This window comes from Camelus bactrianus, chromosome 23 (genome assembly GCF_048773025.1).
Source record: "Camelus bactrianus isolate YW-2024 breed Bactrian camel chromosome 23, ASM4877302v1, whole genome shotgun sequence".
Taxonomy (NCBI): Eukaryota; Metazoa; Chordata; class Mammalia; order Artiodactyla; family Camelidae; genus Camelus; species Camelus bactrianus.
Genome location: NC_133561.1, coordinates 31,058,766 through 31,072,897, shown reverse-complemented (window position 1 = coordinate 31,072,897; position 14,132 = coordinate 31,058,766). Strand labels below are relative to the sequence as shown.

Below are 14,132 nucleotides of genomic sequence, written 5' to 3'. Positions count from 1 at the left end.
GGGGGCGGCTTCCCCATAGCAGCACCAGGCAGGAGCTGGCAGTCCCCTGACGTCCGTCTCTGCTGGGCCAGCTTCACCTGCGAGCCCAGAGGGGCCCATCAGCCCCTGGGCACTTTGGTAGCTCTCCGGGCTTCCTCTCTTTCTGAAGCAAAAGGAACTGGGATGAGGCGGCAGCAGGAAGGGCAGAGATGAGACTCGCCGAGGAGCTTCCTGGCGGTGAGCGTGGTTAGACACCAGCAAGGCACCTGAGGGAGGGGATGGAGGCTTCTCCAGGCAACCTCAGGAGCAGGAGACATTTCTCGTTGCCCTGGGGAGTTCATAAAACCCAAGCGGCTCAATATGAGTATCAGCGAATGCAGCATTGCGCTGTGCGTGCGTGTTGCTCCCAGCATGCATTTTTCACTCTAAAGGAGTCCATGTCCGTGTCTCTGATCTCCCTGAGGACAGCCTCTATATCTTCGTAAGGTATGACACCTAGACACCCCTGGCCTGGAGATGGCACTGGTCAGAATCAGGATGCCTGGGCTCCAGTCTAGCTCTGCCCCAAGTCAGCGGTAGGACTGGCACTCATGCTTCTCAGGTCTCTTCTCATTGTAACAGGTTTCAACTGAGTGATAACTTTGAGCCTCAGTTGCCCCATCTGGAAAATGGGGGTGATAATTTCCCCCTAGCATGTGTTCCAGAGCTGTGATAAACAAAAGCCGAACTTCTTTGTAAAGTATCACATGATCTACCAGCAGGAAGGCGTGTGAGGGGCTGTGCTCCAGCCACTCCACCAAGCCTGTCCCAGGTCAGGACACCTGGTTGCATGAGCTGGGGATGGTGCTTAGGTCAGCGCCCCCAGGAGAGAGCTGTCTTCTCCCCGGACCGTGCAGACAGACGTCTGCCGCACAATCATGTGGAGGTGTATGCGGTGGGCCAGGCATGGGAAGTGGGGAGCCTGACGGGAATGGGGCTCTCCTGATCCTCTGCCCGCCCCCAGCTCCCGGTGCCCATGGCTGTGCTGTATCTGCTGTCCAAAGAGCGGCTGCTGACCTGCTGCCCGCAGAGGAGTCCCCTGCTCCTGCCCGCAGACGAGCTCGCCCTGGAGACACAGCCTCCTGAGAAGGAAGACACATCCTCGCTGCCCCCCAAGTTTCAGCCAAACGCAGGTGGGGGGCCCTAATGAACTTTCGTGCTCATGGCCACATCCCGAGGCTTCCTTGGTAAGCCCTTCTGCCCAGAGGGTGAGCGCAGATCACAGGTGATAAGGGTTAGAAAAAAAACCCTGGCGCTGCTGGTCTCGCAAGGTGGGAGATGGAGCAAATGGGCCAAGAGAATGAGGAAGGCAGGCTTCTGGCTCCCACCTCCATTCTGCCTCACCCCTCACCGTGTGCCCGTGGGCGGGTTACCTGACCTCTCTAAGCCTTGCTTCCAACAGCACTGTGAGACAGACAGGGGCTGTTGCTTCTGGACAGTTGGAAGCTAGAGAAGGCTCTGCCAGGGCTCTCCTGGCTGCCAGCCACTTTGGCCGACGTGCAGAGGGAGGGGAGAGGGTGCTGAGCCTCATCCCTGCTCTCCTTGTGTCTCGTCCAGGGCACGAGGACCTGTTCAGCTGCTGCCAGAGAAGGAACTTCAAAGGAGCCCCTTACTCCTTCTTCGCCATCCACATCACAGCCGCCCTGGTCCTGTTCATGACCGATGGGATGACGGTGAGCCTGCCCTCTGAGGGCACCCCCTGGGCTCCCTGAACCTCAAGTCCGGGGATCATAAGAGAAAGGAGGAGCATCAAGGTTTCTGAGAGACCTCACCTGTAGTACAGTTGATCCAAACACTTAAACCCAAATACAAGTTTTGGGGCGAGCCTCTCCTGAATCACCCACAGCTCCTTGGAGCTGTGCTCTCCTGGCTTGTTCAGGTGTTTTTGTTTTTATGAACTCTGTGAAAAGGGAACTCTCTGGTTTGTCACTGAGTGTAGGCTCCTCGCATTTTTTAAAAATGGGGCAACGCCCTGTTCACCCAAGGAGAAGTCATACCATATAAACTCAAGGGCGCTCTGCTTCCTGGAATGTGTTCCAAGCCTGGGCTTCTCAAGCCATACAGTAAACAAGCTTCAGGCAGGATCTGGGCCCAGTGTTCAGTTCACTAGTGACCTCTGTTACCCTATTTAGTGCCTTTTCCCAGAAATCTCTAAGGATTAGATTAGGACAGTTTTGAATGGCTGTTTGATTAACCGATTGCTATATGAGGGACCTTCTGAGGAGAGGGCCCTAAAAACCTAGATGACCCGGTGGAAAGTACTCGTGACAGTACTGGTTGACTTCCAACTCAGTGTGACCTTGAGCGAGTCACTTCTTTCTGTCCTCTCATCCGTAAAATGAGATGCCTACACACACTTTTTTTCAGCTGTGGTACCCTTCCTTCAGCAAAAAAAAAATTTAAAAAAAACTTTCCGGAATCCTCATAAGTAAGACATGTAGTGGAATTCTACTCTGGTTGAAGAGGGGAGCAGAGCCTTTGTGCCCAGACCCCTCAGGACTCCTTTGGGGACCCAGAAACACCTTCCTGGATCCTCCAGCCCCTGCAGGTGCCATCCGTCAGCTGTGGCGCCCAGGTTCCGCCCTCAGCTTGGGCCTGCACGCGCCATGTGGTCTCCGCTCCAAGCCCACCCCTAGGGGAGCCTCTAGGAGCAGAGCCAGTCCTCCCAGCCCACACCACACCTGCCCCGGCCGGGCCTCCTTGGTGAGCGTGCGCTGCAGGTGTATTCAGCAGGGCCTGTCTCCCCACAGGGGGCGTACTCCGCCTTTGTGTACAGCTATGCAGTGGAGAAACCGCTGTCGGTGGGACACAAGGTGGCTGGTTACCTCCCCAGCCTCTTCTGGGGCTTCATCACCCTGGGTCGGCTCATCTCCATTCCCATCTCCTCAAGAGTGAAGCCAGCCACCATGGTTTTCGTCAATGTGGTAAGTGGCCTCCTTTAACTTCTTGGAGACCCAGAAGAACCATTCACTCCTGGCCCCCCGCTGCCCCAGGACGTTTGCCTGCACTGGACATGCCAGCAGGGTGGGCATGCAGGAGCAGAGGCAGGAGAGGAGGGAAGGGACATGCTGGTGGGGGAGGAATGGAAATCCAGGGGCGGAGCCTACCTCTGCCATCTCGGAAAAGCTATTTCCTCTCTCTGGGCCTCTGATTTTGTACTCAGAGAAGACAGGGGCTGCAGGAGGTGATTAGTACTGTGTCTGGAGCAGATTCCAGCTGACAGCCTGCCAGGAGCAAAGCAGGTGCTGGCCTTGGTCCTCCCTCGTTCCCCTTGGTGCCCAGCTGGTCAGAGCCCTGTGGCCAGCGGAGGCCAGGGATTCCCCAGCCTCCAGAATCACCATCTCTGGGAATTTGCATCTTAAAGACTCTCCCAGATGATTCTTAAATAGCCAGACTGGCATGGAGGATGGCCTTCAAGGAACTGGTCTGCTCTGGTAGCAGGAGGTCTGGGTCTGAGCGATGATGGGTTAAGACCTGTGCCCTGATGTGTGTCCATGTCACCATCTATGACAGAGGGGTCCAGATTACAGATTCCTGTGAGGTCATCTAGCCCAATCTCCAACCTGGGCTCGAATCAGCTCTATTATATCCCTTCCAAGGGGTCCAGAGTCTGTTAAAACACCTCCAGTGACTGGAATCTCACTAGCTTTCCAGAAAGTCCAATCCACTGTCAGGAAGTACTTCCTTGGGTTGAATCTCTAGCAGAGAGTGGGTTGGGGAATAATGCTGGGGCTACAGAAGCCAAAGATCATGAGCTGCAAGAAAGGCCCTTGGACTTGGCCTTGTGCTAGTTGATGACCTTCAAAAAAGAATTTTCCATTCAGTGCAGATGGGGGGTCTGGAGGGTAGAAGCCGAACTCAAGAGGCTAAAGGTGAGAAGGAGATGAGAAGTGGAGACGTTTAAGTATTGCAGATATTTCTGAGCTGAAGGGAGTTTTGTTTGACAGGAGTCGGGTGGTGTGAGCCTGTTTGTAGGCAGAGGAGAAAGGGAGGAAGGCTGGAAGCGGGGGGGGGGGGGGGTGCTGTGTGGATACCATTGTCAGAGAGGAGGTGAGTGGGGAAGGCCCTGGGACAGGGGAGATGGGAAGGGCAGAGGGGAAGTAGTTGTTCAGTAGAAAGAGGGCTCCTTTTCTCTGGGTCTGGGGTGACGTGATGTAGGCAGGAAGATGCCGCAGGTCCACGAGGTGGGGAAGAGTGAGGGAACAGGTGCCAGTGGTGGCCAGCCTCTGTAGCACATGAGGCCAGCTGCTTAGAGAGGAGAGTTGGGTGTGACTCGGTGTGTGAGAAAGAAGAAAGTTGGAAGCCACCACGTGAGTTAGGCACTGATGAGAAACTCACCTGGGGTGCTGGGTTTTAAAAAGGAAAATCAGATTTCTGGGTCCAACTCAGACTTTGTGAATCAGAATGCCCAGGGGAAGTGGGATGGGTATAGCTCAGTGGAAAGAGCACGTGCTTAGCATGTATGAGGTCCTGGGTTCAATTGCCAGTACCTCCATTAAAAATAAATTTAAAAAAAATAGAATAAAATGAGCAAACATTTTAAAAAAGATTTTAAAATCCCACATTAAAAAAAATAAAGCATGTTCAGGGAAGGGGGCCTAGTAATCTATATATTCAACAAGCACCCCAGGGGGTTCATGTCCTCAAGCAAGTTTGGGACAACACTATTCTAGAGCAAGTGATTTCCAAATACATTAGGCCCACTGGAGGTGCACTTGGGATACAAGATGCCTGGGCCCATACTCCAGAGATTCTGATTCAGGGGTGTGTGGAGAGGAACGTGGGTGTCTGGATGGTTTTAAAGCTTTTCATGTGTTTTCGGTGGGCAGCCTGTTGGGCCCGCAGCTGAACTGCTCTGAGCAAGCTCCCCAGTGCTGCAGCCGCCAAGGGGCCATCTCACATTCACTGCACCTTCTTCCCAGATTCTGCTCATTGATAAAGTAGCAGCCACTCTACTCTTGAAGTGCTCCTGGATCTCAACAACCGCTTACTGGTTAATGAGCAGACGCTCTGTGCGGGGGTCCGGGGTGGGGGTGGTGAGGGTGGCCCTGCAGGACCCTGTAAGATGAGGTCTCTGCCTTCAGGGAGCTGACAGCTGGCTCGGGAAGAAGGTGGGCGGGGAGAGGGAGTGTGCCTGGCACGGAAGAGGAGGAGCGGGAAGGCAGGTGGGATGCAGACTGAGAGCCAGACTGTGGAGGGGGCTACGCAGAGTTGCCAGTTCACTTTGGGCCTCCTCGGTCTCCTGTCACCCCGGCTAACATAGGAGAGTTGGAGGTTTTTAAAACTTCCCCAGTCTGGAGATTTTCAGGGTGGCTCTTTAAGGCTTGATTTGTAAGTGCGGTGGCCGGGTGGCGGGAAGGGAGCAGGAGCTGAGCGTTTGTTAAGCACTTGCAGTGGATTGACAGGGATGTCTGGGTGGGGTCCTAGGCTCCCGCCTTCCTCCTATTCTCAGGGCTTCCTCGGCCAACACCCGGCAGGGGAAGGTGCAGTTCCCACAGACTCCACAGGGTAGCGCACTGGTCACGCAGTGCTTGCTCCTGGGGCTGGAGAGGCACTTTTCCAAGTTAGGAGACTGGTTTTTCCTATCTCAATGGCCACCCAACTTTCCTCAAATTTCTAATCGCCGCCATCTCTGCTGTGCCAGATTGGCGTGGTGGTGACGTTCCTGGTGCTTCTTGTTTTCTCCTACAACGTCATCTTCCTGTTCGTGGGGACAGCCAGTCTGGGCCTGTTCCTAAGTAGCACCTTCCCCAGCCTGCTGGCCTACACCGAGGACATCCTGCAGTACAAAGGTGAGTTGGGGTGGGGAGGGGCGTGAAGAGTGCCAAAGCCCTCCTTCAGGCTGGGTGCTGCCCCCCACCAGGCCCCGCTTCCTGGGGTCCTCCAGCCAGAAGCTCCCTGCCCCACTTCCTCATGGAAGCGAATGCTCCCCCCTGACTCGTGGGAACAGGCTCACTGACAAGGTTGTTCTGACCCACGTGGCTCCCTCCGCTCGACATTATACCTGTATCATGTGACTTCAGACCACGGAGAAAACACAGTAAGCATCTCTTTCCCATTTTCTTTCTCCCCATAGTAGTGGCTCCTGACCCACAGCTGGCATTTTGTGTAACATGCACGTGCTGGAATGTCCAAGTTCACAGAAAAGCAAAGTTGCAGGGGAAACGTTGAGGCATTGGAAAGGAGTTTCGTAATTTATCACTAAAAGAACCTCCTTGCTTTGTTGTTCTTGTGAACACTGTTCGAAACAGATTAGAACAAAGATTCCACACCTGATCTGGGGTTGTGACATAGCTTCCTTAATGTCAGAAACCTCTAATTCGGTCAATGCATCTTCCTTTTCTGTAGTCTTCCAAGTCTGTACAGTAAATATCTTTTTGTTAAATAAAAAAAGTTAATTATGAACATGTAATGTTACTCTTAGGAGTAACCAGAGACTCCCTAGGGTGTTGGAAAACCAGCATTAAAGATGAGTGATTTCTTTAGAGCAGGAATGGGGGAAATTGGTGTTTGGTGGGGTTGAGGTTGGGGCAAGGCCAGATCAGAGCAATTATCCGCTGAGTTGATCCTGAGACCTGGAGTCCTTGGAATATAAAGATAATCCCCAACCCTCAAACAAGTAAAATAAAGTAATGAAATGATGTTGGTATCACATGTCACACAGGGTTTTAAGTGATCAACAAGTGTTAGAGTTTAATAATAATAATGTTACGTTGGTTGTCTCTCCTGCAAATGATCACTCAAATCCGTCCTCCTCTCTTCTCAGCATCCCTGCACTAGTTCAGGCCTTTATCTCCACTTACCTGCTTGGAATAGTTAATTGTGCCCAGCTTTTCGTAATTTCTAATCATCTCCATCCCTGCCTTGGCAGGTCCTGGCTTGCCTCCTCGCCTTTGGATTTGCCTCCGTCAGCGGTTCTCAAGGCTGGTTCCACATTTAAATCACCTGGGGCCCTTGTAACAAAGCCCACTGCGTGGGCATCATCAGCATAAAGTCTGATGTAACTGGTCCTGAGCTGCTGGGTGATTCTGACGTGTAGCCAGGGTGAGGACCACTTACGGGGCCGTCCTCTGCACTGCTGCAGAGGGCTTGCTTTAAAACCCAGAGCTGATCACAGCCTTCATATCTCCCTGTGGAGCTCTCACTCTCTCTCCCTCCTTCTCACTCTCTGCTTCCCCTCGGAGCCCACACTCTAGCCATGTTGAATTACTTGTTCTTCCCTGCTGGCATGAAAACTATTCTGTATTCCCACACTTTGGCACATAGTGACCCCTCTGCCTGGAATGCCCTCTTTACCCCTTCCCACCCTTTTGTCTTCTCCTCAAGTCCCTCCCCGCTCTGGGAAGTTTCTCTGATCCCACTGGGAGGGTGTGCCGCCCTCCTTTGTACTGGCCTCTTGTGTTTGTCCCACCTCCAGGCTTTTGTACCCATGTTATCTGCATTCTCTCCTTGACAGCATGCTCCCTGTGGGCACCAGCAAGGGACAAGGGCGAGAGCACGGGCTTGGAGGTTACCAGCAGACCCGAATGTCAGTCCTGCCTCCACACCTTCTGGCTTTGTGACCTTGTGCAGTTCAATTCCTTTCCCCTTTCTGAGCCTCAGTTTTCTTATCTGCAAAATTGGGATGCAAATACCTTCCTATTAGGATTGTTTTGTGCATTTGAGAAAATGTGAAGCTCTTGATTTGGCAGCATTCCTGGCTCACAGGTGCTTAGTATCTATGGTAACTCTAATTACTCATCTGGGTTCCATCGGTGTTTAGCACCGTACCGATGCCCAGAGGGACTGAGAGGCTTTTGAAGGCATGAGTGGAATAGACAGGGGGTGCCACTGACCAGTGTTGAATCTAGAGAGGGTTTCATGGAAGAGATGAGACTTGAGCTGGCCCAGGATTTGGAAAGTCAGAAAGAAAAATGAAAGGCATTCCAGGAAAGGGTGGGGCGGGGGCAGTGAACAGCCTGAGAGCAAAGACACAGAGACAGGTAGAAACGTTTAAGTGAGATAAACGAGGAACTTGAAGCTCAGAGTAGACAGTGATGATCTGTGTTTGATTAAAAGTGGGGAGGTTACAGCTCAGTGGTAAAGTGCGTGCCTAGCATGCATGAGAGCCTGGATTCGATACCCGGTGCCGCCGCCATTAAATAAATAAATAAACCTAATTACTTCCCCTCAAAAAAATTAAAAAAAAAAAAAGCTAGGTGACGACCATACGTTGGCCACTGTGCTAATAATCAGCAGTGGTCTGTGCCACTGAACTGAAAGTCAAGGCCAGGTCCTCTCTCCTAGGCTTACAGCCTTGTAGGGAAGGCTGCCTGGTAAACAGATCTGGGGACACGGATGTGGAGATGTGAGAGTAGGGGGTGGGGAGGGCTGCGGGAGCACAGAGGAGCAGCAAGAAACCCAGGTTCAGGGACGGCAGGAGCGGGAGAGGATTATGAAGGAAATCTGAACCTGGACTTGTTACAAGATGAACAGGAGTTTGCCAAAGAGGAGGAGGAAGAGGAATGTTCAGGAGGGAGTGAAGGCGTGTGTCAGAAGCTGGCGGGGAGAGCGTGTGCAGGGTCAGGAGGCAGAAGAGAGCTTCTCCTGGAGGTAGAGCTGTCAATGCGGACACATTATAAAGGGCCCTGCAAACTACATTAAAGTGTTTGGACTTGATCCTGACAGCGGCGTTGAAGGGTTTAAACAGAGAACTGGCCTGGTTTCGAGGGTTTTCTGTGTGTCAGCGCTATGCCACGCACTCGCTTGTGTCACGTCCGAGTTGTCTACACAGCAACCCTGCGAAGGAGGTGTTGTCACGCGCGCTTTACAGAAGGAAACCAAGGCCTGGAGAGAAGGGAAAGGATTTGCCCAAAGTCACCTGACTAGTAGGTGACAGTGAGCTTGGAACCCAAGTCTGGCTCTGAAGGTCTATACCATGTCGTGGGATTAACCAGAGGTGTGTCTGGTCGGTGCAGTGCCAGGGCAGTGTGGACACTGGCCTGCTTAGCAGAGGGCTGGCCTGAGGAGATCAGGAAGTCTTCCTGGAAAGGTAGTTGGCAGTCAGATTGGGAAGGTCCCTGAATGCCAGGCTAAGCCAGAATTTACCCTGAAGACAATCATGAGGAATGGACGGTTTCAGAATAAGGAAGGAATTATAGTGACAGTAGGACCTGAGAATTCCCAAAGCCAAGTTAAGGGCTCAAGGCTAAGAAATCGTAGGAATCCAAAACAGTCCTCTTAGGCAGTCACACTGTTTTTCCAGAGGCTTCCCCGAAACAACCTGGATTGTGCCAGCAGTCTTCTGTCTCCTTAGCTGGCTTTTGCTAAGCCAAATCCTTCTCTTTTGGTCAGGCTGTGCGACCACGGTGCTGGTGACCGGGGCAGGCATCGGCGAGATGGTCCTCCAGATGCTAGTCGGTTCGGTACGTGGGGCAACGCGGGATGGGGGAGTCGTCGGGGTGTGCTCCTCCAGGCAGGTGAGATGACGTGGCCAGCCCCCTTCTGAACCCACGCTCCCCCTTCCCTGAGCCTCCCACACAGCAAGCGGGGCTCCACTCTCTGTCACCTGTTTCCGTTTCCGAGTCAGCATTGAAAGCTGAGCCTCCAAATGTGGGACCTGGAGATGCAAAGGATACGTGGTACCATCCAAAGCAAACACAAGCCCTGTCTGGGAGCAGGGCCAGAGGCCCCGCGGGAACGTTTAGCTCTCAGAGCCTGGGCTGGGCTTGGGCTGCAGGCAGAGTTCCTTTCCAGCCCTCTCCACCTACCGCTCCCTGCCCCACCTCTCCTCGCCTCTGGCCACCCTACAAAGGGCCCAGCTTTCCTGCCCACCTCCGGCCCTGATCAAGGGCCGACTTGCCCAGTTCTCTTCAAACATACCCCCATTTCATCTGTTCACCAGGAAGGAAAAAATACATCTGCTTTTGACAGAAGACTAGAATGTAAACACTGCTGTTCTCCTTTTTACAAAGGACGATGTTGCAACTCGGAGAAATTAAGCGACTTGCCTTTGGTCACACTTCTGATAACCAACAGAGATGACATTCCATCCTAGGTTTTTTCAAGTCTCCAAGATCCCTCTAACCATTCCTTGATTCTCCTCCCCTTTCCTTTCGCTCTGCTGGACAAGGGGGAAGAGCTGCACCTTATGGTGCCCTCTGCGCTGAGATGACGTGATGTCTGGGGCTTGCTTCGGTGCAACCCAGCGCAGGGGGGAGGTGGAGGGGGCAGAGGAAACCGGTGTTCGTTTCTGAAGTTGGTGATGGGTCCATGGAAATTCCATGTGCTACTTTGGCACGTGTTTTCAACCTTCCATGACAGTTCTGGTCAGGCCTTGAGGGTATAGAATCTCCTAATATGATTGGAGTTTTAAGGAAGACATGGAGATTTTTAGAAGGTTCCAGGGCACAGAGCTAAAGGGACCACAGGGGTCACTGGGTCCACCCCACCCCCCCTTACTGCAGGATTTCTGCCACCTTCAGAAACGTAACTTGAAACGAGGCCAAGATGTCCATCCTACCTGTGTTTCTATCAATTGGTGTGACGGGCCTCAACTCGACTGAAAAACCCATCGAGGCCTGAGAAGGCCGCTGCCTCCCATACATCTTCGTGGGCGGTTTTGCTGATCTGTATCTCTGTGTTCCCCCCTTGGCAGGTTTTCCAGGCTCGGGGCAGCTATAGTTTCCTGGTCTGCGGCGTGATCTTTGGGTGCCTGGCTTTCACCTTCTATATCTTGCTCCTGTTTTTCCACAGGATGCACTCTGGACTCTCATCAGGTAAGGAAAGAATCTGTTTCTACACAAGAGGAGGAAAACAGAGCGGGGGTAGGGGGGGCATGTGGGAGATGCTCTGGATCTTAGCACGCCCCCAACGATGTTCTGTTCCAAGTAAAATGCAAGGAAATGTTTATTTTTCTACAGCTTCCTTTTCCCCTCTTCCTGCTTTGTCCTGCAATTGTCTGAGCTCCACTCTCAGGGCAGGAGGGAACGGGACAGGCTGACTCATGGTTTCTCCATTCAGAGAGGGGCACGCACTGTGAACTGGCTTCCTACATCCCACCCTGCCGTGGGACCGGGGGCCAAGAATGCCTTTCCAGCCTGTACAGAGACCTGAAAGGCAGAGCCTGCCTCCTTAGCTGGAACTTGGCCCAGCAGCCTAACTGGCCATCTCTTTGCAGTTGGGGATTTGACTCGAGTCCAAATCTCTTTTTCAAAAAGAAATCCTTCAGGCCAAGTAGCAAAGAAAAGCTCCTTCCTGGAAGGGACATCTCCTAATAACAGTCCCGCTCCTGGAGACCCGAGGCAGGGGGAGTCCCAGGGCTGTTCTCGTGACCCTGAGCCCTGACCTGCCTTTCTGCCCACAGCTCTCAGAGCCCCAGCAACTGCACCAGCTGTGCACGTAGCTCTTAAGAAAAGGTGCCCAGGCAGAACCCTCATCCTCTTTGCAGAAGGCAAAATACTGGTCACAGAAAGGCTAAAGGAACAGGCATCCACAGCCCTCTCTCGCTGTAGGGACACATGCTCCCTTTAAGCACCAGTGCAGGGATCCCCCAGTCAGCACCCGCTCCAGCCTCGCGTCCAAGGCAGCAGGTCCAGGTGTTGTCCAGCCCCGCACTTGGCAGTCAGGCCATCCATCCAGAGAGATTTGCTGAACATCCAATGAATAATAATGAGTTCCCTGTTCACAGGGGACAAAAAGAAATAGATATTCCCCAAGCCCTGGACACTAGTCTCAACAGACTGCCTCCCCCAGCAGTTTGCCAGATTTCGCAGGTCTGACCTTTCCCCCAACGTGAGCCACCAAATGGCAGAGAAACAAAAAGCCTGGGTAAGCGCTCAGAATGAGTGAGGGCCGTGACTAACCTGAGTTGCTGAAACACCTGTTTTTTTTTGTTTTTTGTTTTTTGTTTTTTTCTGTTGCAGTTCCGACCCAGGACAAAGCACTTGGGATGGAGAGTCTTGAGTGCTACCAGAGGTAAAACTGGGTGAGTGAGACAGGCGAAGACGTCCGGCCAAAGGGCAGGGGAGCGCTGGGGCGGCAATGGAGGCAACCTCTCGACGCCTCGGTTCCAACCTTCACTAATCCTTGGTTGGGTGGAAGAAATTAAATTGAATTCTGGTAACTGAGTCCACCCTGGGCAGATCATTGGAAGTTTACCTGGGTATTCAGGTCACCTTCCTCTTCCCTGGCTCAGACTTTGGGTGAGAGCGGGCCAGGAGACCCTGTGGGAAGGATGAAGACAGCTGCTTCACTCCATCGGCCGCCTCCTCCGTGGACCACAGCCTGGGTTTGAAGATCACTCTTAACTGGAAGTTTGAACAAACAAGTTGAAATTAGACACAATGATGATCATTGCTTTATGTAGATAGATTTTTTAAAAATCAATCAAAACAAACCCCAAGCGATTCCCTGGCATGCTCAAAGGATTTACGTGCTTTTACTTATTAATACTCCGAAGCCCCTCCGACCCCTGTGGCTGCTGTCGTAGTTCATCTATAACCTAAAGCAGCAAAAGGAAAAGTTGACTCTTTGGGACACTAACTCAGTGGTATGCTGGGCTCGCGCATGCCAGCTTATAGAAGTCAGTTGAGTTTTCATTTTGAGAGCTGGTCGTTAAAATGCAGCCATTATTTAAAATTAAATTATATAAACTTACTACCTTTGCTTTTAATGTAATTTAACTATAACTACTCAAAGCTCATCACTTCCTAATTTTTTTCTACCTGTGTTATTGAGGTTATTTATTGTACCCGCAGGGTAGAAATACTACATAAAGATGTGCTTCTGTGTATTTCTAACTCCACTTTCATTGGTAACACGTGAGTGGCTTGAGATCAGCCATGGTGGGACTGTTTATAGCTCTTGCCAATTTCTGTGGTGTAAAGCATGGCTTTATTTTCCCTCTCGAGATCCATTTGATCAACATTTACCAGCATACCACTGCTAATAACCAATGCTGACTGGTCCAGAAGTTGCCTGGGAGAATGGGGTAGATGGCTCTGCTTTTCTCATTGACATTGAATAGCTTACAAAAGGTATAGAAACAGCATGAATTTCTCAAAAATATCTAACTTAAACTTTACATCTCCTCTAGGGGGAGGAAAAAATTCTTTCCACCATGTCAACGTTCTTTTCTTTAACAAAAAGCTGGGCCGCTGAACAGTTCAAGCTGTGTGGTATGCTGAAGGGGGTGTCTGTCCAGGAGCACTCACTCCTGTCCTGATGAAACCCTGTAGTCATACAGAGAGAGAATGCAAACTGGACTCGGAGGGCTAAGAGTGCTGGGACTTCTATAAGTAGCGCAATGGCTTATTACAGTCGCTGTTCATGTATTAGTTTACCTGAACTTTGTGTAAATACAAATGTCCATGTATAAATGTACAAAGTAAGTGGGTCGTGGTTCTCAGGAACCTGGCCAAGTGATGTGGTTCACATGCCCCACACTGAAAGCGTTATCCTGGAACCGTAGGCATTGTCATGTAAGCCAGCTCCATCTGCCATCAGCGTGGGGCAGCGAGGAGGGTCTGGCTACAGAGAGAGACCTGGTTCAGGCACTGGCCTCCCCTTTAGCTGCGTGGCCCTGGGCAGATCACAGAACCTCTTCCAGCCTTGCTTTCCTTTATCTGTGAAGTGACATTTCTAAAATAACCTTACCCTACCTCAAAGGAATTCTGAAAAAATTAAGTGAATTTGTGTAAAGCAGTTCTTATATGCCTGACATAGAAATTTGCTTAATAACTGTTAGCAATTTTTATTTTTAAAACCTCCTCGCTAGCAGCTGAGAAATCGTTCATATGTTTGGTACGTATTTATTGTAAATCAGACAGATCCAAATTCTTTTGAAAGCTGGTGGTCTAGGGGTATAGTTTTAACTGTGTCTGTAAATACTTAAAAGTATTAGATCGCAGCCAAACTTAAATGTGCACTCTAACCATAGTGAGTGACTGATCCGGGGAAAAAGCAAGCAGCTATATTTTTCTGGTGATTTTTCAAGACAACATCCTTTTTATACAGATTTAGCAAGAAGAATCCATGGCTGTATCTAAGGTGATCATGATTTATTTGTGAATATAGAAAACAAGATTGAAACAAATCTAAGAGTACCTTTCCTAAAATAAAATATTTTAAATTTA

General features: G+C 51.2%; 1 protein-coding gene across 2 annotated transcripts in view; it reads left to right on the top strand.

Moving 5' to 3' along the window:
- The window catches only part of MFSD4A (major facilitator superfamily domain containing 4A), a 26,913-nt gene extending 12,781 nt beyond the window's left edge, over positions 1 to 14,132 (top strand). The window contains exons 4-11 of one of the 2 annotated variants that reach the window (XM_010963279.3): positions 983 to 1,151; positions 1,576 to 1,691; positions 2,769 to 2,942; positions 5,663 to 5,810; positions 9,352 to 9,422; positions 10,655 to 10,775; positions 11,922 to 11,983; positions 12,194 to 14,132. In XM_010963279.3, the coding sequence (XP_010961581.2) occupies positions 983 to 1,151; positions 1,576 to 1,691; positions 2,769 to 2,942; positions 5,663 to 5,810; positions 9,352 to 9,422; positions 10,655 to 10,775; positions 11,922 to 11,977 (855 nt within the window). In that variant the 3' untranslated portion in view covers positions 11,978 to 11,983; positions 12,194 to 14,132. Of the gene's footprint in view, positions 1 to 982; positions 1,152 to 1,575; positions 1,692 to 2,768; positions 2,943 to 5,662; positions 5,811 to 9,351; positions 9,423 to 10,654; positions 10,776 to 11,921 lie in introns of both variants that reach the window. The other variant, XM_045522844.2, reaches the window with a different exon arrangement.